At 40.4% G+C, this 22,175-nt stretch overlaps 1 protein-coding gene across 10 annotated transcripts in view; it reads right to left on the bottom strand.

The window, feature by feature from the left end:
• Positions 1 to 22,175, bottom strand: part of pals2b (protein associated with LIN7 2, MAGUK p55 family member b) — a 158,799-nt gene that overhangs the window by 77,179 nt on the left and 59,445 nt on the right. For 9 of the 10 annotated variants that reach the window (XM_069913928.1, XM_069913931.1, XM_069913927.1 and 6 more), the window contains 2 exons: positions 10,524 to 10,625; positions 6,049 to 6,167 (listed from right to left, as the gene is read on the bottom strand). In XM_069913928.1, the coding sequence (XP_069770029.1) occupies positions 6,049 to 6,167; positions 10,524 to 10,533 (129 nt within the window). In that variant the 5' untranslated portion in view covers positions 10,534 to 10,625. The remainder of the gene's footprint in view (positions 1 to 6,048; positions 6,168 to 10,523; positions 10,626 to 22,175) is intronic. The other variant, XM_069913934.1, reaches the window with a different exon arrangement.

Genomic DNA, 22,175 nt, shown 5'->3' with positions numbered 1-22,175 from the left:
TCGGGGAGGGGAAGTCACATCTGGTGATTGAAACTCATTGAAGGTGGCAAAAATTGTGAGCTATCAATTGAATGCTGGTTGGTGGAGTGGAAAGTGAGAACCAGGGGAACTTGATCCTTACTCTCTTCTAGAAATGTAGGTAAGAATAGAGGATCAGAAGTAGATGAGATGCAGTCAGGGGCTCTTTTAACTGTGATAGGAGGCAGGCTATCATTCAACAAAAAGGAAGACATTCTTTAGGGAGAAAATATAATGGAGACAGAATAAAAAGGGAGAATGAAATGAACATAAGAAATAAGAGCAGGAGTAGGCTTTCAAACCCATCGAGCCTGCTCTGCCATTCAATTAGATCACGGCTGTCCTCATCATAGGCCATCTCCACTTACCTGTCTTTCCCCCCATATCCCTTAATTTCCCTATGTAAAAATCTATCAAACCGTAACTTAAATACATTTACTGAGGTAGCCTCTACTGCTTCAATAAGCACCTAATTCCATAGATTTACCACCCTTGTCTATTACCCTGAATCCTGAGGCTGTGTACCATAGCCTCCCCCACCAATGGAAACAACTTTCCTACCCTTATATATGCCTTTCATAATTTTATACATTTCTATAAGATCCCCACTCATTCTAAATTTCAGTGAGTTAAGTGAAGTCCTTGCAGGAGGCAGGATACAAAGAGAGGTTTGAAAAGCTTTAGGTTTATCACTTGCCTATCCCATTGGAGACAGAATGATCTACAAAAGGTAAAGGAAGAATCAGAATCAGATAATGTGAAAGGGAGAACACCATGGAAATTGTCAGTAAACAAATCAAGTTTGAATTCTGAATGAGTTCCACACAAAATGGTGTGGGAGTGAGCCACAATTAAAACAAAAAAACTATTCCCTGCATAACCCCTGAAGACAGGCACAGTTTCAGGTGAGAACAAGTTCCTCTAGGCAAAGAGAAAGTGAGTGGAGTTGAAGGAAGGTTGTTTAATATGAGGACATTCAGTCACTCAGATGAATGTGTTAATTAAGGGGAATTGGTTGCGCCTCTGATCAAAAGAGAGCAGAGGGCTCTCATACCATATTGGTGTAGTAGAGTTGAACAGGACTCTGGATACAAGTCGTCTTCAGAAACAATCCTATTTCTAAATCTTGAGCATGAGTTAGAAGTAAGTAAATGTGAGTTTACAAGATGGAAATTGTAGAGGTAAAATCTCTGGAGAATGAGCAATTTTGGAAATAATGGGTCCAGAGAAAGGATGAGAATGTAATAAAACCAGAATGGAGCTAAGGTCTCCACTGAACACTGGTTGTTCATTATCAGACAGGGTAAGGTCAGAAGGGTTGATCAAAACAGCAGCAGGTGAACCTGGCAGGAGGGAAGGGGTAGGAAGAAAATTAAAAGGAAAATAGATTCAGGATTCAAGATCTGTTGAAGACTGAGATCTTTTCATCTGTTGCAGCTGTGAAATGAGCAAAGAATAAAGTGGTTTAGCATGGATTTCAATATTACTATTCCTTTCTTCCAGTTCCTCCTTCTATCATACACTCCCACTTACAAGGTGAGAATGCAATCTTAATATTGTTGAAAAACACAACTACAATTTTATTCAAACTGAAAGACACAAATAGCTGCTGACAAGCTTACAGTGTATACATGTCTTTTAAGTCTTTTAAATTACCAAATAATTTCTCCTTAGTGATATTAAAACAGTCTGTTCTGAAATAGTGGCCCATCTACTATTTTCGTTAACTACATTGATTGAATAGGAATCTACTGGATTAAAGAAAAATTGCTTCCACCCAACAGAAACATTTCAGATTTGTTCAAAAAATCCTCATTTTGAAAATCATGATGAGGAATCTTAAGCTTAAAAAAATCTTTTACTGCAATGTTGCTACATAACTTTTCTTCTGACTATAAAGATTGTGGAAAAAATAATTTAGATTCTTAAGTACATGCCCAAAAAAGTCACTCTGAATGAGGCAAACAAACCTTTAACACCCCAGAGATACGATTGCTTATCCCAAGATCAACAAACCCTTGTGGAAAGTCTAGCCTCATAGCTCATGGTTTTTTGTCCATTGACAATAGTAGCTTGTAACCACAAGCCATGATACATACAGCCAAATGACATCACAAAACAAGCCCCAAAACCTTTTAGATCAGATATTGTAACTTCTGTTTGACATTCTTCTGTCCACGTAAATCTGAGGGGAAGACAGATTAATTAAAACTATCCACATAGTTCAAATTTACCACATGCTATACAACTTCTATTTCTAAACCTATAGTAGGTTTGTGAATGTTAGATATTCCAAAATGTGAAGGTTTATTAATAAAAGTGCAGCTTGAATTGAAAACCACATATCCTTGTGGCCTTGCAGATTCTTCCAGCACAATTTAACATTGACTAATCCTTCTATGAAGTGAACAACAAATGGATTTTTTGATATACATAGAATTATTCTCTCAGGGTGCACCTCTCACCTGCTTATTTTTGACTGGTCTAAAACAGAAAATGTATAGATGTACATTTCCTGCAACTGGCAGGAATTGTGCAAACCAAAATATTTTATTCTTAGATACTTTCTAATTCAACTGCAAAAATTACATATCACTACAGCGTTAAAATTAATTTATCCAGTGTTTCTGGTACATTCTTTCCTCCCATCTCATTTAACCCATCAGTATTTCTCACATTCTCCCCTTCATCTAGGATCCCACTAGGTTCTCAACTATTCCCTTTGCTACAAATACCATAGAACCCTCTTTTCTAAACTTGTTTCTCCTCATTTCATTACAATTCTCTAGGAGAATTGAAACTGAAAATGCTAGTGTTGTAACGGCACTGATTTACCACAGCTTACAAACTAATAGAGAATGCACTCACTAGTTTCTTTCAGCACACCATGAAGTCAACTTTATTTTATTTTTCACTTGATACAACATGGCATTTTTCAACTCCCCAAACACCACCCAGCTAAACTCCTGACCTTCTCATTGGCTCACTGCCTCACGGGTGATCCTGATACTCTCACTCTCCTCCCGACAAAAGTGTGCAACTGCGACAGAGTCTTGAGCAAACGAAAGCCAGAAGGACAGTGGCTGAGGCAGCATCCATGGAGAGAAGTGGACTGTCAATGTCTTGGGTCGAGACCCTTTTTGAGACTAATGTGGGAAGGAGAGATTGCAAGGATAAAAATGGAGGAGGGTGGAAAGAGTGAGTACTGGGAAGAAACCAAAAGATAATGGATACTGGAAAAATGAACATGGGAAAGGTATAGTAGCGAGACAGGAAGGAGAGAAGACCACTAGGGGAGGGTGGGTTGAGTGAAAAGCAAATACTGGAATGGAAAATTTAAAAAAATTAAATTTAAATTTATCCAGTATCCTATTGCTTCTTAGCCCCTCCTGGCTCTCCCCCCCAACTCATTTTATATTTGCTTTAGTCTTAGTCTTGGAAAAAGTTGATTGTGCATCTTCCTTTTGTTTGCTTTATATAGTTTTGGCCCCTGCTTTCAAAAGTGGGAACAACTCTACTTCAACCATAAGTTAACTAATAGCACTGATTTCAATTAGGTCAATGCCTATTACTGTGCAGACATTCTTGCAAAAGGTTCTGAAATGGCATATAGTTGCATGTCATTTTTTAATCTTTTCCAGCATGTTGAAGTTTTCAGAAATAAATATTTCCAATGATCTGACCTGGGTCAAAGATATTAATGCAAGAAAGTGCACCAAGACCTCCACTTCCTTGAAATATCAAATTCAGCTGGTTTCCCTTGTCCCTCAGGGTCACCATTGAAAGATGCATTGCTGGATGCATCACAGCATGGTATGGGAGCTGCTGTCAAATTCAGGGGGGACCACATTTGCTGACCATTGATGGCTCAACTGTTGAGGTCATCAAGTTCCTTGGAGTGCACTTGGCAGAAAATCTGACCTGGTCCCTTAACACCATTTCCATAACCAAGAAAGATCAGCAGCGCCTCTACTTCCTGCAAATGCTGAGGAAAATTCATCTCCCACCCTCCATCTCACTACATTCTACAGAGGATATATTAAGAGCATACTGTGCAACTGCATCACCATCTGGTTTGGAAACTGTATCACCTCAGACAACAAGACCCTGCAGAGAATGGTGAAGTCAGTGGAAAAGATCATTGGGGGCTCTCTTCCTACAATGAATGAAATCTACTACACTTGATGTCCTGAATTCCCAGAACATATGTAGATAGTTCCGTGAACTGTATATATCTTAATATTTTAATGTGTTTAACTTCTATTCTAACTTATAGTTACGTAAATATACTCTGGGGTTCTGGAGAAACGCTATCTCGTCTTTACCATGCGAGCATGGTATGAATGATAAAGGTAACTTGACTGTGTGAAAAAAAAATCAGAAAAAATACAAAAGATAGCAAATGCAACTCAAATATGAGTCTACTTTCATCCGTAGACTCCATCTACATCTCCCACTGCCTAGAAAAGGCAGCCAACATATTGAAAGACTGCTGACACACTCTTTTCCCTCCTCATATCTCAAAGGTTCAACAGGTTTAAAAAGTGTTTCTTCTTTGAAGCCATCAGGCTCCGGAATGAACCCCAGAACAGTGCTATCATACTGCTCTTGCTTGGTGCCAACTGATCTTCCTTTCATTGTAATCTTATACACTAAATTGTGCTTTTTACTCAGTTATATGAATGTTAGAGATAACCCATTGGTTTGATTAGAGAAGAACTGAATAAACTTAAACTTCATTTTTTTTGTCCAACTGGGAGATCAAAATGTGCAAAGAAATCTCAGAGATTTGGTAGCACGACAAAGAGAAATAAAATAAATATAAAGAAGTTTAAATGGTCCCTCCACCCCAACCTCCACACGAGATGTTTCAATCTCCCGTGAATTTTCTGGGGTTTTCCTGCAAAATCCAATATTAAATTTTTTTCTCAATTACTGCCAAAGCCTATCCCAGTCATCTAGCAACATAGTTCAAGTCAAATTATTCACCTGAACAGACAGGTTGTAACATGTAATAATTTTTTTTCCCCCCAGAACGTGCGACTTATCCCATATGAAGCTTTGTTCGTCCTTCATCTTTTTCCTTCTGACCTGCAACATGAAGTCCAAAGTTTTAAATCTCTTCTTAAAATCCCTTGACAACTATATTCCACCCCATACACTTCTCCTTACAATTTCCCAAACTATCGTTTCATTAACTCTGATGGTTATATTTTTTCTCTAACCATCACAGATAGCAGAGCCAAGTTTCAAAATTATTTTCTAAATTTCTACTTCAAAAACCTGATGGCTGAATCTTTCCCTGTAGATCTAGTCGCATTTCATCCATTGACTGCCAGGAAGTCCTGGACATGCAAAACTCTAGCCTTTTGTACATCACTGCCCATTAGGACCATGCAAGTTCCAAGCAGAGCAATGCCATCAATCCCATTAGCCCTCTTCTATTTCCTTCTCGGCTACAACTTACACTCTCTCACATTTCTATCAACCCCTCTTAAATTCTTTTATCAGCTGCCCACATGAAGTGGTAATATACAGTATCCAATTAATTTCCAAGCATACCGTCACACATTCATGGAAAAACATGAAAACTCCATCCAGAGAGCAGCTGAGAATCAAACCAGGACAAGCACTCCAGAAAGGTTCTCCCAGGACAATCTACAATGTTAAACTAGGATACAAGAGCCAAACAACTAATTTTCTGACAGTTACAGTCAGAAATGTGCTGCTGTTGAACCTGCACGAGGAGCAGAACTTGTGTACAAAGAGCAAATCAAATAATTTCAATAGAGAGAATTGGCTAATATTAGATGAAAAGCATGTTTGAGATACAGAAGACAAGTGACTGTTGTCTCCAGTTGATCTCTTTCCAGCCTGTTTCTACCTCAATACAACCTTTCCTCCACCAGGTTCCATCTGTCCATCAACCTTCTCATCTTTTTCCACCTATCGCCTACCAGATCCTGATTCATAAAAAATAATTATTGGGATAGAGGGAAATAAACATTTAAAAAGCTGCAAACACAGTACCTTGGCAAGTGATCTGACAATTGGACTCTCCATTATTCCTTTGAGGAAGATCAGATCTATCTCCTTAGCTCCTGTTGAGGTGGGCAACTCATTGAGGTTGTCCAACACTTGCTGCATTGCTGTGGAAGACATACAAATGGGAACTGAAAATTCGGCACTAATTACGAATAAACAAATAACAATCACAAATCAAAATGTTTTAATTGTCTTCTATATTCAGGTCATGTTATTCAAACATTAGGCTTCATTACTGAATATCAGGTAATTAAAACAATGTAAAATTGATTTTAAAAACCATCATAGAGTTCCACAGCACGGAAACCAATCCTTCTGATCAACTTATCTATACCAACCTAGTTTATCCCCATAACTCTCTAAACCTTTCCTATCTAAACGTCTTTTGAACATAACAATTGTACCTGCCTCTGCCACTTCCTCTGGCAACCTGTTCCATATACCCACCACTCTCTGGGTGAAGAAAATGTCTGTTAAATCTTTCACTTTTAATTTCTGCCATCTGGTTGTAGATTTCCTTACTCTGGGAAAAGAACTATGACTATTTACCTTTCCCATGCACCTCATGATTTTATAAACCTCTGCAATCCCCCCTTGCTTCTTACACTCCTGTGAAAAAGTTCCAATATATCCAGCTTCTCTTTTTAATTTAAGCCTACCTATTCCAGCAACATCCTTGTGAAACTTTTCAACACTCTATCCAGCTGAACAATATATTTCCTATAGTCAGGTAACCAAAACTGTGTGCAATACTCCAAATGTGGTCTCACCAATGTCTTGCACAGATGTAACAGGATGTTCCTTCTGTACTCAATGCCCTGACCAACGATTGCAAGCATTCAAACACCCTGTCTACCTGCTTTGCCATTTTTATGGAAGTACGAATTACTCATGAATATACCAGAAAATTTTAAATATTTTTAATGGAATGCTTCATGGCTTAGCACAAGTGAAAGGCCTTGCACATATTCTGTTTGCAGATGAAACTACAGAAGTTAACTGGCACATCAGAGATGCTCCAAGGCCAGGACAGGAAGAAGTGGGTGAAGAAAATTCATGATTTAAGATTGGGAGGCTGAATTGAGTTGTTGACAGAAAAAAAATACAAAGAAAACGGAGCAGGAATTATTTTACAAAATAATTAAATTTTCTGCACACAAAATGTCTATGCCATTTTCTTTTAATTACTTAACTTGAATTAATAGGTAATTTAACTTCTGCAGTGCAGAAGTAATTAAGCGCAAAGTAATTATTCTGAGTGAAGGAGAGCATGAGAAATCTCCAATGCCATGTGCCAAAAGACCAGACCAACAACAGATCATTTCAAGCACATAATTTTCTTTTGCCTACCACACAGGCACTTTTATTGAATTAATTAAATATCCTCGTTTCATATCCTACTCTGGCAAGCTGTGAATTAATAGCAACTCAAATAACACCATGATCAGAATTTATTGTCATGAACAAGTCATGAAATTCGGTGTTTTGCTTCACCATCACAGTGCAAACATTAATATTATGAACCATCTTTTAACATTTATATACCTCTGGCCAATCTAAAAAAAATAGTGTATGAAAAGTAAGACAGTGTCTTTGGTTCATTCATCATTCAGGAATGTGATGGCAGTGGGGAAGAGGCTGTCTCTGTGCCGCTGAGTGCTCATCTTTAGGCTCCTGTACCTCCTTCTTGATGGTAGCAGAGTGAAGAGGGCATGGCCTAGGTGGTTGGGGTATTTGAGGATAGAGGTTGCCTTTTTAAGACACTGCCTCGATGGAGTGGCCTAGTGCCTGTGATGTCGCAGGCCAAGTTAACAACCCTCTGGAGGTTTCCTTGTCCTGAGATTTGGCACCTCTATACCAGACAGCGACGCAACCAGCCTGAATGCTCTCCACGGTACTTCTGCAGAAGTTTATGAGAGTTTTTGGTGACATACCGAATCTCCTCAAGCACCTCACAACTTGTAACTGCTGGCGAAGCTTCTTCATGACTGCATCAACATGGAGGCTCCAGAACAGATCCTCGAAGATGTTGACATCCAGGAATTTGAAGTTCTTGACCCTCTCCACTACTGAGCCCCCAATGAGGACTGGGTCATGTTCCCCTGACTCCCTTCTGAAGTCCACAATCATCTCCTTGGTTTTGCTAATATTAAGCACAAGGTTGTTAATGTGACACCACTCAAAAAGCTGATCTATCTCCCTGCCTTTTGTGGTTCTGCCAACAACTGTGGTGTCATTGGCAATCTTATAGATAGCATTGGAATTGTGCCTGGCCACACAGTCATGGGTATATAATGAGTAGAGCAGTGGGCTAAGCATAAATCCTTGGGGTGTGCCTGTGTTGATAATCAGTGAAGAAGAGGTGTTGCTTCCAATTTGTGCTGACTTTGGTCTTCTGATGAGAAAGTCAAGGATCCAGTTGCAGAGTGGGGTACATGAAGCCCAGAGTTTGTAGTTTCTTGACCAGCACTGAGGGAATAATTGTATTGAAGGCTGAGTTGTAGTCATTTGTCATTCTTCACACGTCTTAAGATTGGAGTAGGCCATTCAGCCCATTGCACTTGAGCAATCACATCAATCTTATTCCTAATTTATTTCTTTATAATTTATTTCTCTTCATTCAAATGCTCTCTGATTTTATTGCCACCAACCTACTCATGGCAATTTTTTAGGAGGCAATATTCCCACCAACACACCTCTGGCATATGGGAGGACACAGGAGCAGCTGAGAACTAATATGCAGAAGCAGAACTAATATGTGGGAGCAGAAAGTTCCAAGATAAAATCCCTAAGGGAATACAATGATCCATGTTTCTGTAAGCCCCTTTCAACAATGTTCCCTATTGCCATTTTAAATCCATTACTGTACCACAAAGTTTTACTAGGTAGAACTTCAATTTCTATAATTTTTAATTGAAATATAGTCATGTTGATTGAAATCAATTTGCATAAAAACAAAGCTCCTATTGGCTTCAGATGTGCAAAAGAAAACAACTTGTATGTTAATACTGGACAGGTTAAGGACAGCAAGCCTTGCATGTCATCAATTTCCCTATGTTAAACCACGTTTAACACTTAATCCATGAACTGATGGAATTTAAAATTGCCCAAAGAATGATGGAAACTATTTGGCAAAACTAAATCATCTCTAATCTCGATCATTTCTTCTATTACAACATCTGATTCATTATGAATGGTTGCGATTTTAAAATACATTGAACTCGAGTTGAGGAACATTGGTGCTGGAGAATTAAATACATTCCATTTTAGGTTCCCAGTGACAGCAGCAAGCAATTCCAGGCCAGACCAACCACATCCAGATAGTGTCCACTTCAGGAAATGATGATCCACTACAATGAAATATTTCATTCCAAAGCCTACATTGGCTCTAAACCCAAATTTATCCTCTGAATGCTTAAAATATTTCTCAAAATAATTTTGAAGAGCTGAAAGGGGCAACTTTACCAAATGTAAACCAGAAAGTAAGTGCAACAGAATAGCATTCCACAATTATTTGTAAATGGCATATTGCAAACTAATTTTTCACAAAAGTAAAAATTAATTTGGAATAAATCAAAATATTCACGAAAGCAGTAGACTTGTGCTTCATTTTCCAGTGGCAATTTTTGGTTACCAATTTACAAATATTTAACTGCATCATATTTATTTCTTCCAAGGACAAAAACATAGCAACCAATCAAGAACATTGCAGCAACAACTTCTATAAATACAGTACAACTCTAATTATCCAAAATGGCTGGGACCGGACCCACGTCAGATAAACTTTTTTCGGAGAACTAGTCTTTTTTTTAAAAAAAACAGCCCAGTAGCAACAGCAAATCACTTGTATCAATATTTAAACAACAACAAAGGAAGGCTTTTTTAAGCATTAAAATAATGTTTAATTCTTACCAAAAAAAAATGCTGGCCGCAACGCCATCACCTCCCAACTGCCACTGCCAATCCCCGACATGTCCCTCTGCTGCCGCTGATCCCCGGGGAGGCTCCCTGGGACAGTGGAATACTCACTGGCAAGTCGGTGGCTTCCTATCTCCCTGATCACCATAGCTCCCGACTCATGAGTCCCGACTCAGAATCCTCCTGTAGGCCTTCTGCACATACACACCAGGGATTTCTGATTTGTTTTGGATATCCTCAATTATCCAAAAATTTTAAATATCAGATAAATGAGGATCTCGGAGAATCCAATTTCAAATATAATCAGAGTTGTACTGTGGTTAATATGCTGTTTGATTATCACAAGTTCTGAACCCAGCATTTAATCAATATGAAAGGGGTAACTGCAAGCCATTAGTACTTGGATATTGGTTATCCTATTGTTTTAAAGCTACAGCCAGTATCAATTTATCAGTCAGTGTCCAGCAACAAAACCAAACAAACACTGGGTTGGAGAGGAATTAGAATTACATTCCTTGTGTGTTGTTGAAATTTCTTTTTACCTTCATTCATTTGCTGATCCAAAGACCTTTCAATCACCCACAATTAACTGGACTGTTCATATTATGACTCAGTTGTAATTTTCTTTAAGTGGTGGTTCTTTCCTAATGAAAAGGATAGGGAGAAATAGATGAAAATACAGATAAAAACAGATGCATAATGCTCACAACATTGCTTTTTATAACTGGTATTTCAGTGGTTTTGGCATTTAAATTACAGACCCACAGCTCCAAATAAACCTAGTTACCCTACATTCAACCAAAATTTGTGATCAAATGACTCTAATATGGACATAACACTGTTTCATTTGGAAAGGAATAATCTAATCTTTGGAAATATTTGCTTATTCTAGTTAATAAAATTTAGACACCCACGCACACCTACACACATCAGAGTTTCAGTCTAAAAGCTATACCTAAATTCTTTTAGCCTCCAAATTTTCTGACTGATGCTAATTTCCATTTAAGAATGCTTTACCATAAGACAAACAAATAGATCCACTAACATGGAAAATAATTTTAAAATGTCAAGCATATGCATTCAAATTACACACCCCAATCCAAGGCTGCAACATACATTTTATTAGAGACTGCACACAAATCAAATTGCTCACATTACCGAGGGTGACCTCAAGTTACTCCTTGGAATGTAAACATGCTAATGTTACTCATGCTCCACAGTATGCCATTAAAATGACTTAAAAATTGTGCAATTTAGGTCTTGGAGAAATCAAGAGATTTGACACTATTTATTTGCCAAATCTGCATACTAAAAAAATAGTGAAAGGGGAAGCAAGGGTGGTGGGGAGTTGTGTTGAGACCAACAAAAGGAATGATCAAGGAAGGAGCTGTAAAGAATAAGGAGGATCTTTGTCAATGCCTGCTTAAAAGACCGAGACCAGAGATCATAATCTGAAGTTATCAAAATAAGCATTGAGCCTGGAAGGCGTACAAATCGAAGGATTTTTGCCCCAATCAGCAATTTGGCTTCAAATACTGATGAGGGAGGTTCATACAGCTGCATATGGAGGAAGGAAAGTCACAACCAGCAACAGTTATCAGGGAAGATAATCAGATGAAATCAAAACTCAAACAACCAGGCTGCAAGATTAATGAATGGCATCAATAACCCTGGATCACTTATTAATATGATTGAGTAAATTATTTTAGTATTTGAGTTTTTAATATATAGAGTTTCAGCATATATTTGTTAACATTTGTTCCTATGGTATAATATTCTTAATTCTTGACATCAAATTTGTTGAATAAAATATTGCAGTGGCCATGTAGCGGGACAAATGGGCGCGCAGCATGGTATTGCAAACCGTCGCCAACGTGGTTCTTCAGCGGGCGCACAGAGCTGTAAGACAAACAGCTGGGTACTCATCCATTTAATGGACTGCCCGTGCGTGGTGCTGCGTGCCGACTAACCACACGTCGGTTTATGGAGTCTCATATGTACACTGTGCTTAATTTAAACCTGTTGGTCCAGTGGATCGGCATCCAACTCAATGATGTCCCACCCCATCCCATGGAGCCAAGGACGTGAGGTATATAAAAGAAGCCTGTAAAGTCTAAATAAAACAGTCTTGTGTTGACTCACCTGGTGTGTATGTATTACTTTAGCAGTTCTACCGAAGTAGCTGCTATAATTGGTGACCCCAACTGCAAGATTCAGCCGGAGCTTGAATCTAGTTATTATGGACACAATTACAGCAGAAACTCCACCAAATTCTCCTGGACAAGATGGAATTAACTAGACATGAGCCTGGCATGCGACTTTTAAATATGGAGGGACTGGGTGACAGGAATCAATCTGATCTAATGAATGAGATGTTCGCATTAGCAGATGATCATTCTCATTGCTTACTTTATGAGCCTCTATTCTTGTCCAAACTCACGGGTCGTGTCGCCATACCAATCACTAACATGGATTTCCGCTGTCCCCAGACTGACAGGCTCTACCATACACCAATGCAAGAGTCTGATCATATACAGCCTGTTTTCACAGCAGATACATCTCCCGTGTCCGCGGTTCAGGCAAAGAAGGAGGAATGCGCTGACGGGCGGCGAGAATGGTTTTTTTAACCATCACCGTTGGGAAAAAATGTTCATAAACGTGTCCTTCCATGTAGCTATTACAGAAAAAAAAGTAGGGAAACAAAAACACCAGCTGCCAGTACTGGCCTCAGCAGTTGGCACAAGTACCAGCCTATTGTATCTTCAAGATGACGCTGGGAAGCGCAAGTTTCTCATAGACATGGGTGCTGAGGTCAGTTTGCTCCCACCAACCTATAAACAACAACGCCGGGCTCTTCAAGCAGTAAATGGGACTACCATTTCCAGCTTTGGCACACAACGGGTCACAATTGGGATAGGAGGGACGACATTCCATTGGAATTGTGTCTTGGCTTCCGTTGCACAGCCCATTTTGGATGTAGATTTTTTAAGGGGCCCATGACTTGCTAGTAGGCGTGAAGCGGAGGAAATTGGTTCAAGCCACCACTTTTCAAACATAGCCATTGGTATGCAGCAAAGGGAGTGCATACCCTGCACAAAGACGCCTATGCTGCCCTGCTCAATGAAATTCCCAGTATTCTCTCTCCCAATTTCAATACCTCCAAAACAGCCCATGGTGTGTCCCATCACATAGACCCTTCAGCCCATCCAATTTATGCCAGGGCTTGTCGTCTTGCACCTGATAAGCTGTGGCAGGCAAGTGTAGAATTTACTGCAATGGATGAATTAGGTATCATTTGGCACTCTAACAGTCCTTGGGCATCACCATTAAATATGGTACCCAAGAAAACAGGTGGATGGAGACCCTGTGGCGATTACCATAGGCTCAATTATATAACTACACCCGACAGATACCCTATCCCTCATATACAAGGTTTTGCTGCCCATCTGCACAATTGCCATGTTTTCTCCAAAGTTGATCTTGTCAAGGGATACCAACAGATCCTGGTCCACAAGGATGACATTCCTAAAACGGCAATTATTACCTCTTTCGGGCTTTTTGAATTTCTTAGGATGCCATTTGGGTTGAAGAACGGCGCTCAAACATTCCAGCAGTTTATGGACGCTTTGGGCAGGGATTAAGAGTTCGCTTACATCTACTTGGTCGACATCCTCATAGCCAGTCAGACTGAACAGGATCACCACCTGCATTTACGCCACCTGTTCCAACGGCTGGAGGAAATGGTCTTACCATCAACCCTAGCAAATGTCAATATGGCAAGTCCACCATTGACTTCCTGGGACACAGGATCATGGCCAACGGTGTCTTTCTCTCATTCAGCAAGGTAGACATAGTCCATGCTTTTCCAAAACCTACTACAGTTAAGGGACTGCAGAAATTCTTGGGGATGATAAACTTCTATCACTGGTTAATTCCAGCAGCTGCTGACATTCTTTGATCACGGTTTCAGATCCTTACCACGAAGCACAGGAACGTTACCTGGACATCAGAGGCAGAGCCTGCAATTACAACTGTTAAAGGTGCTTTGGCCAACGCAGCAATGCTCACCCATCCAAATCCCGATGCTTCCCTGACACTTAGCACTGATACCTCGGGTACGGCCGTTGGTGCGGTTCTTGAGCAGTACATTGAAGGCCATTGCCAGCCCTTTGCTTTCATTAGCTGACATCTACAGCCATCAGAGATGAAATATAGTGCATTTGTTCGGGAACTGTTGGCATTGTATCTGGCCACACAGCACTTCCGATATGTTTTGGAGGGTCAGCATTTCACAGTGTTTACAGACTATAAGCCACTTAACAAAATAATGGAACCATGGTCGGCCAGGCAGCAGCGTCACTTATCATACATTTCCGAATTCACGACCGACGTGCGCCATGTCTCGGGTAAAAACAATCTCGTCATGGATATGCTGCCCAGACCAACTGTACATCATATACAGGGTGGCATATGACATGTCTTTGGGCTACCCTAGACCAGTGATTCTGGCATCTTGGAGGCAACGCCTTTTTGACCAGGTACACAGCTTGTCTCATCCGTCCATCAGAACATCCGTCAAGTTCATGTTGAATAAATACGTATGGCATTGACTGAAAAAAGATGGCGCACAATGGGCCCGCACATGTACCTCCTGCCAGACTGCCAAAATTCAGTGCCGCACAAAGGTGCCTCTTCAACCTTACTCAGCGGTACTCAGGTGGTTTGAACATGTGCACGTGTACCTGATCAGACCATTGCAAGTATCTCAAAATATGAGATAAATTCTAACAGTCGTAGACTGTTTCACTTGTTGCTATCCAGTGACACTGAGACATGTGCCAGAGCATTCATTGCCAATTAGATTGCTAGATTTGGTGTCCCGACACACACAACTTCAAATCGCAGAGCACAATTCACCACTGCGTTATGGACTGGCTTTGCGCACTTTTGTGGCACACACCTGCACCACACCACAGCGTACCACTCACAGTCCAAAGGCTTTGTGGAATATTTCCACCGACAACTCAAGTTTGCACTTAAGGCCCGGCTCACCAGTCCCAATTGGTTCTACTGGGAGTGCGCACAGCTCCAAAGGAAGATTTGTCTGCATCATCCACAGAGATGGTTTATGGAATGGCGACATTCATTTTGGATCCAACACTGACCTGAATGTCCTTCAGCAGCTTCGACGTTGTGTCGCAATCAGCAAACCTGTTCCAACCAAATGGCATGGAACCCCTAAACAGCATGTGCCACCCCTACTCCTTTTTCGTTGATTTTGCTTTTGTATGCAGACAGGTCCCAGGAGCACCATTACAACAATTGTATGAGGGCCCTTTCCACATTATTAAGGACAGGGGTTGTGTATACTTTGGACATTAGGGGGCATTCACAGTTGTTTAATGTGGACAGACTCAAGTCTGCTCACGTGGATCCCACTTCACCCATTCAGTGCCCCCAGCCCAGATGGCGATGGCGTGCATGCAGCCTGTGTTTTAGTTTCTGGCGACTGTTCTGGGGGGAGTGGTGTAGCGGCCGTGTACCAGGCTGAGTGGGCGCACAGCATGGTATTGTGAACCGTCGCCGGCGTGGTTCTTTGGAGGGCATGTGGAACCATAAGACAAACAGCTGGGTACTCACCCATTTAATGGACTGCCTGCGCGATGCTGTGTGCCGAGTAACAGCATGTCAGTTTACAAAGTCTCATGACTGAAGGCACGGGATGCTCACTGTGCTTAATTTAAACTTGCCGGTCCCATGGATTGGCAGCAAGCTCATAATGATGTCCCACCCCATCCCATGGAGCCCGGGACATGAGATATATAAAAGAAGCCTGTAAAGTCTAAATAAAACAGTCTTGTGTTGACTCACCTGGTGTATGTGTATTACTTTAGTAGCTCTACCGAAGTAGCCACTACAATATTTTTAAAAAAATTAATGTATGTGTGTGATTATTATGTACTGTGTGAGAAACTTATTGTCTGTGTATATGTGCGCACAGGAGAAACATTTTTCTGACTGATTGTATAGGCACAGAATAATGAGCGTGGGTGTGACATTTTAGTCAGCATTGACAAGTCGGACTGAATCCCTGTTTCCATGCTATTGGACCCCACTACCCTATAATTGGCCATTTACAGTTCTGGTAGGGTGAAGCCATTTAATTTAAAAACACCGCCACTTTCTTTAGATCTTTCCAAAATAGAAAAGCTAAACCCATGCCAAATCCGGATGTCAAAAATGAGCAGTCACCTTGATGCACCATCAATAAACACAAAATACTATAGTTGTGAAACTATAAGGCTTTTATTACCCATCGACTGGAAAACCTTATTAACTGATCAAGGAAGAGTGGAATGGGGAGCATGCAAGGGGCTATGGGTAGGATTGATCTTGGGAGGCATGTCTAGCTGACAGCAGCCAATCAGAGCATAACAGTGGTTTACCACACACCTGATTTGGCAAAGAAAAGTCAGTTTCGGAGTAAAGTTTTTTTTGTTTCAGTTTCCAATTCTAAAAGATGTATCCTGCAAAGACAGAGGCTTCAAAAGGAACCATCAGGTGTTATCAGATATGCATAAATCCACTGACTGGACATCCAATTTTCACTAGCAGTAGCAATTTTTAGAAAATAAGAGCAAGCCAGGATTCCTTCATCCATTCCCTCAGTCTTTTATGTTATTCAAAAAGAGAAAACACTGTCACTATGCCAGCAGGTAGATTCAGCAATGCCATTTAGAAGTAATTCTTTCAGAAAGAAGGTGCAAAGCAATCACATACTGTACAGCAGCATTGTTACTCCATGGTGATAGTTATTCTATAAAACATCAACACCATGCAGTTGATTCACACAGAACAGCATACTGCAGATTCCTTATCACTTACATGATGCAAATAAACCATCACATTCTGCAGCACAATGAAATTGTCAAGGGAATTCTTAAAAAAAAAGACTATTGTTTTTCTTAAAATATTTTTGGAATTCATTGCAATTGGAGGATCTCTCAACAGGTTTGTTTTTAGGACACCCAGTTATTTACTTCCTTTTGCAATGCTTCTTTTATGTAGTGTTTACTCATGCAAGAAACTGAAGGCAATTTAGTTACACTTCAGCTGTATTGCTCTGAATTATAGACAACTCTGAACTATAGGTTGACAACTATAAAGTAGCATTTTTGCAATTGTCTATTCATGCAGTGTTTGAGGTACAATGTGTAAAAATTTTATAAAGAGTAATGTCAAACATGATGTTAAACACTGTGAACAATACCTTCACCAAATCGGACATGATTACTGAGGAACAACAAATAGAATAGTTACAAAAGTAAACTAAAAATATTAATTGTTTATAAACTTAAAAAAGAAAATGCAAGCATTTAAAATCAAAATTTTGTAACAAAGGCACTGGGGACTAAAAAGTGTGAGGGGAAAGCAGGAAAGGCAGGGTAACAAAAGGGAAGAATGACAAGGCTAATACCATGCAATGTTTTAGAAAAGGTCTGTTTTTAGAAAGCAGAAAGTGAAGACTTACTGAGTGCATAAAATAGTTTTGCATGTGATGTTTCAGCTTCTTCCTATTTAGATTTTATCATGGCTGTTGACAGTATTACCAGTATTACTCAGAAGACATATCTTCAAGAATGGGAAGCAAAGCAGAGAAGAAGCACTTTAAAAAAGGATTTAAAATGGGCTGAAACAGAGTGATAGATACAATTTAAGAGGAAAGAACATGGAGGTGTAACTAACAATAATTGCTGCCCTGCGATCAATGCATGAATTGTACCTTTTACAATGTATAGGAATGGCTGAATTTGAGAAAGAAATGTCTTTTTACAGAAAACAGATTGCCGAGCATCAGTGAGAGAAAAAGAATTGTCAATATTTCGGGACGGAACCCTTCATCGTGACTTAGAGTGGTCAGACAAGACAACTGCTGCAATGTGTAACACCAACTATCTTCCCTCTGCACTCCAAGTCTTGATGAAGGGATCTGGCCTTAAACAACATTTTTTTCAGTTCCACCTGCTGAATTCGTATAGCAGATTGTTTGTTGCTCCAGATACCAGCATCTGCAATCTCCTATGTGGAAAGTGGAACTGACAAGTGATATACAACTTCAAATGCAATTCAAGAAATGAAGGGTTCTACTCCTGATGACAATCCAGAGCATCAGAGTGGACATTCAACAGGCCCTTTTATAGAGAAAAAAGGCGACCGTAAAATCAGAGATTCTCCATCTTTCCATCACTGCACTCATCTCATAAAATGTCCAAAGGCCACTGAACTGCTGGAATACACCCCAGCTTCCATCCACCTTGGGGAGCGGGGGTGGGGAGTGGGGAGGGGCAGAAAGGGGGTTACACTTAAAGGTGGAGTGTATTCCATATAAGGAATTGTGCTGAAAGTGGCTGTAACGGGGAGGGCTGATGATGTCGTGATGACATCATCAGCCTGTGACCTAAGGGCAATTTTTAAAGTGAAAGCACACAATCCTAGAGAAACTAAGCAGGTCAACAGAGTGAAAACACAATGCTGGACCCATCTGCGAACTCGGTGCTTTCACTTCCTGGCACGTATGTTAGATGACACGGTGGTGGGTGGCACTATTGCACCACCTCCCTCAACTCTGGAAGCTGGCTCCCAACTCAGCTCTTCATAAAGGTCATGCAGGATCATAAAAAGTAAATTCACCTTTAAAAAAAAACTTGAGCTGACTTTAATGCAGGGTTTCAGCATAAAAATGGTTAATGACAACACATGGGGTGTGGCTGTGGTGTCACTGATAATCAATCATCTTCTGATTTGGATCACACTCCAATGACTGCTCAAACGTGACCTTGGCTCACATGTACATTGCTACGGGAATACAGAACCAGAGAAACTTCTTTCGAAAAAACCTCTTCTTTGCTCTCTCAAATTTGCATGAGAGATACAACAATATTTGTACTCAATAGTCCTCCCTGTACCTTGGCTAATACTTACTGCCATATTTCCCTCTGCAACTAGTGATTAATTTCCACACATATGGCCTGATATGATTAGCAATTGCTTTTATTTCAGATTTGCAACAGCATAAACTAATAAACCTGTCTCGTGAATTGATGACATTTCAAACCTACAACTGCATGTTTCGTTCTGAATGAGGAGTGGATGAATTGCTGGAGAACATCAAAACACCATTCAATGATAACACGATACATCAGAAGCTCGAGATATTGCCAGGTAGTATCAGCACTGTACCACTGTCCTGCACAGTTTGTTTCAATTTTCCTTTCACATTTCTATGAAAAGCAATGAAGCTTCAACTCTGCTGGGCTAGCAGAACCAAAACTATATTTCAAGCTGTCTCTACTGAACTAATTGGGCCATTCTTTTCTGTCCAGGCTGATTAGATTCTTGTATCATTTCTGGTGGCAACGTGGGTGCTGGGCATGCTGAATAAGAGGTCAAAGTTTCTAGTCGTTGACAGTTCGAAGGTATATTCACACCCCTTGGAAGACACTTTAATTAAGTCAGAAGTGTTACTGATTAAAAGTTAAAAATTAAAGTGCCGATTGCTTAAGTGTGTCACCTCAAAGTTTCTTAATCCGTTACACCTGTTCCAAAGCACTAATTTATGTCTACTTTTTATATTTGTCCAATGAGGATGTATATAAAGCAATATGGCTTGAGCAAGCAGGTCAGTGTAATGGAGTTAAACAAGTCCATAGATGCTGGGATCAAGTGAAGTACACAAATGAACTCGGGAAAGTAAGTAGGTCACACAAAATCCATAGGAAGTAAAACGTAACCAGCATTTCATGCCTGAGCCCTTCATCAAGGCATGAACAAAAACAGGCCAGAGCCTGAATGAAAAGGTGGGTGAGTGTGGAAGGAGAAGAAGGAGGAAGGGGCAGGGAGAGGTGTACAGGCAAACAGGTAGTTCATTTGTGTACTTCACTTGATCCCAGCATCTATGGACTTGTTTAACTCCATTACACTGACCTGCTTGCTCAAGCCATATTGCTTTATATACATCCTCATTGGACAAATATAAAAAGTAGACATAAATTAGTGTTTTGGAACAGGTGTAACTGATTAAGAAACTTTGAGGTGGGAAGGTAGAAGAGAAAAAAGCTGACAAGTGATAGGGGGAGAAGATTGATCCATTCCCTCTCCTATCAATAAGCTACCAGCCACGAGAGAATGGAGGAGTGGATTTGATGGGCTGAATGGCCTAATGCTGCTCCAATATCTTATGTCAGCACAAGAGAAGTCTGCGCAAGTCTTCCACTTGAATGTTACAACTGTGCACCGGGGCAGTGCACCACCATCCCCACACCTGGCTCTGACAAACATGGCACATTGCTTCAGCAAAGATATGAAAATGGAAATCTCAACAGGGATCATGGCTGAGGCCATCATGAATACACATTGTGATATGATGGGACACACAAAAGCACTGGAAAAACACGGTAGGTCACACAGCAGCTCATCCTTCGTCAAGGTATAGGCAAGAGCAAGCAGGTGCCTGAATGAAAAGGAGGGGTGAATGGGTAGGGGGAGGAGTGGAGGTCAACAGTTCAATAAGTGGATATTGATGAGAGAGGAGACAAAAAAACTGAAATGATAGGAGAGTTAACTCTGAATGGAGAGGGAAAGGAAAGGGGTGGGAAGCTCGAGGAAAGCAAATAGTGAAGGAGAGTCTTGGGGCAGGTGTTTAATAAAAACTGGTGACAATTATTTTTTTCTCAAAAAAGGAATGAACTGAAATGTGATAATACATCAGTACAGCAACATCCTCAAATTAAACAGGAAGTCTAAACCAGCCATTCTTAACAGGGGCCATCTGCCCTGGGGGCACAGCACATTTAAGGGGGGAGGGGGGCCCACAGACTGAAATCATAATTTTTTAAAATTTATATTGTCAGTAGGAGAAAGTATGGAAGAAACCAACTAAAATTGACTGCTTCAGAGTGAAGGGGGCCCATTAACTTCGAGCAGCGTACTTGGGGGGGGGGGGGGGGGGGGAGGGGGGCCATAGCCAAAGAAAGGTTATAAATAGCTGGAAACAATTCCCATAAAGACAGCCAGTACAAAATATCCTTCAAAATTACCAGTTCAAGCTGGCAAATCTAGTATAGATCTAATAAGTTTTCAGCATCGATTCCAAGTTCTTATGATTGATCAGCCAAACATTTAAGCAACGGTTCCACTGCATAGTTTTAGAATATAAAACACCACAGCACGGTACAGACCCACGATCTTGTGTCGAACTACGAAAATCTACTCTACAATGATCTAATCCTTCCATACTTCACAGCTATAAACATTTATTTTTCTATCTGAGGCTTTTGAATGTCCCTACTGTACCAGCCTCCACCACAGCCCCAAGCAATACATTCCAGGCACCCATTAATGAGTAAAATCCTACCCCTGACATCCCCCCAAACTTTCCTCCACTCACCTTAAATCGATGTCCTTTGGTATTGTGAAGGGATTGGATAGAGCTCAGCCAGCTCATTTATCCTGGGGCAGTAATAGCAAATAAATGAGTTGGCAGAGCACTATCCAATCCCTTCACAATACTATATACTTCTATTGTTACCTTTCTTTCTTCATTGCTCCAAAGGAAAAAGCCTCAACTCTGTCAACCTTGCTTCATATATTATGCTCTCCAACGCAGGCATCATCCTGGTAAATCTCCTCTTCACTATCTCCAAGGCAACTACATCATCCATCAAATTGTGTGTCCAGAACTGAATACAATCGTCCACATGAGGTCTAAACAGTTTTATAGAGCTGCAACATTATCTCTTGTTCTTGAACTTAATCCACAAACAAATGAAGGCCAAAAAAAACATTCACCTTCATATCCACCCTATCAACATGCATAGCAACCTTAAAGAATCTATGGACCTCGACACCAAGATCTCTCTGTTAAGAATACTGCCATTAATCACATACATTGCCCCCAATTTTGAGCTTCCAAATTTCAACACCACACTTATCCAGATTGAACTCCATCTGCCAATTCTCTGCAACTCTGCATCCTGTTGTAATCTACGACATTTCACGATCCACGACACATCTTACCTTTGCATCATCTGTAAACTTACTGACTCACCCTTCCACTTCTTCATTAAAGTTATTTATTTTTTTTAAAAATCAAAGAACAGGGGTCCCACAACAGATCCCTGCGCAACTCCACTCGT

This window comes from Narcine bancroftii, chromosome 1, assembly GCF_036971445.1.
Source record: "Narcine bancroftii isolate sNarBan1 chromosome 1, sNarBan1.hap1, whole genome shotgun sequence".
Taxonomy (NCBI): domain Eukaryota; kingdom Metazoa; phylum Chordata; class Chondrichthyes; order Torpediniformes; family Narcinidae; genus Narcine; species Narcine bancroftii.
Note: the sequence above shows the minus strand (reverse complement) of the source record. Positions and strands in the feature narration are given on the sequence as shown.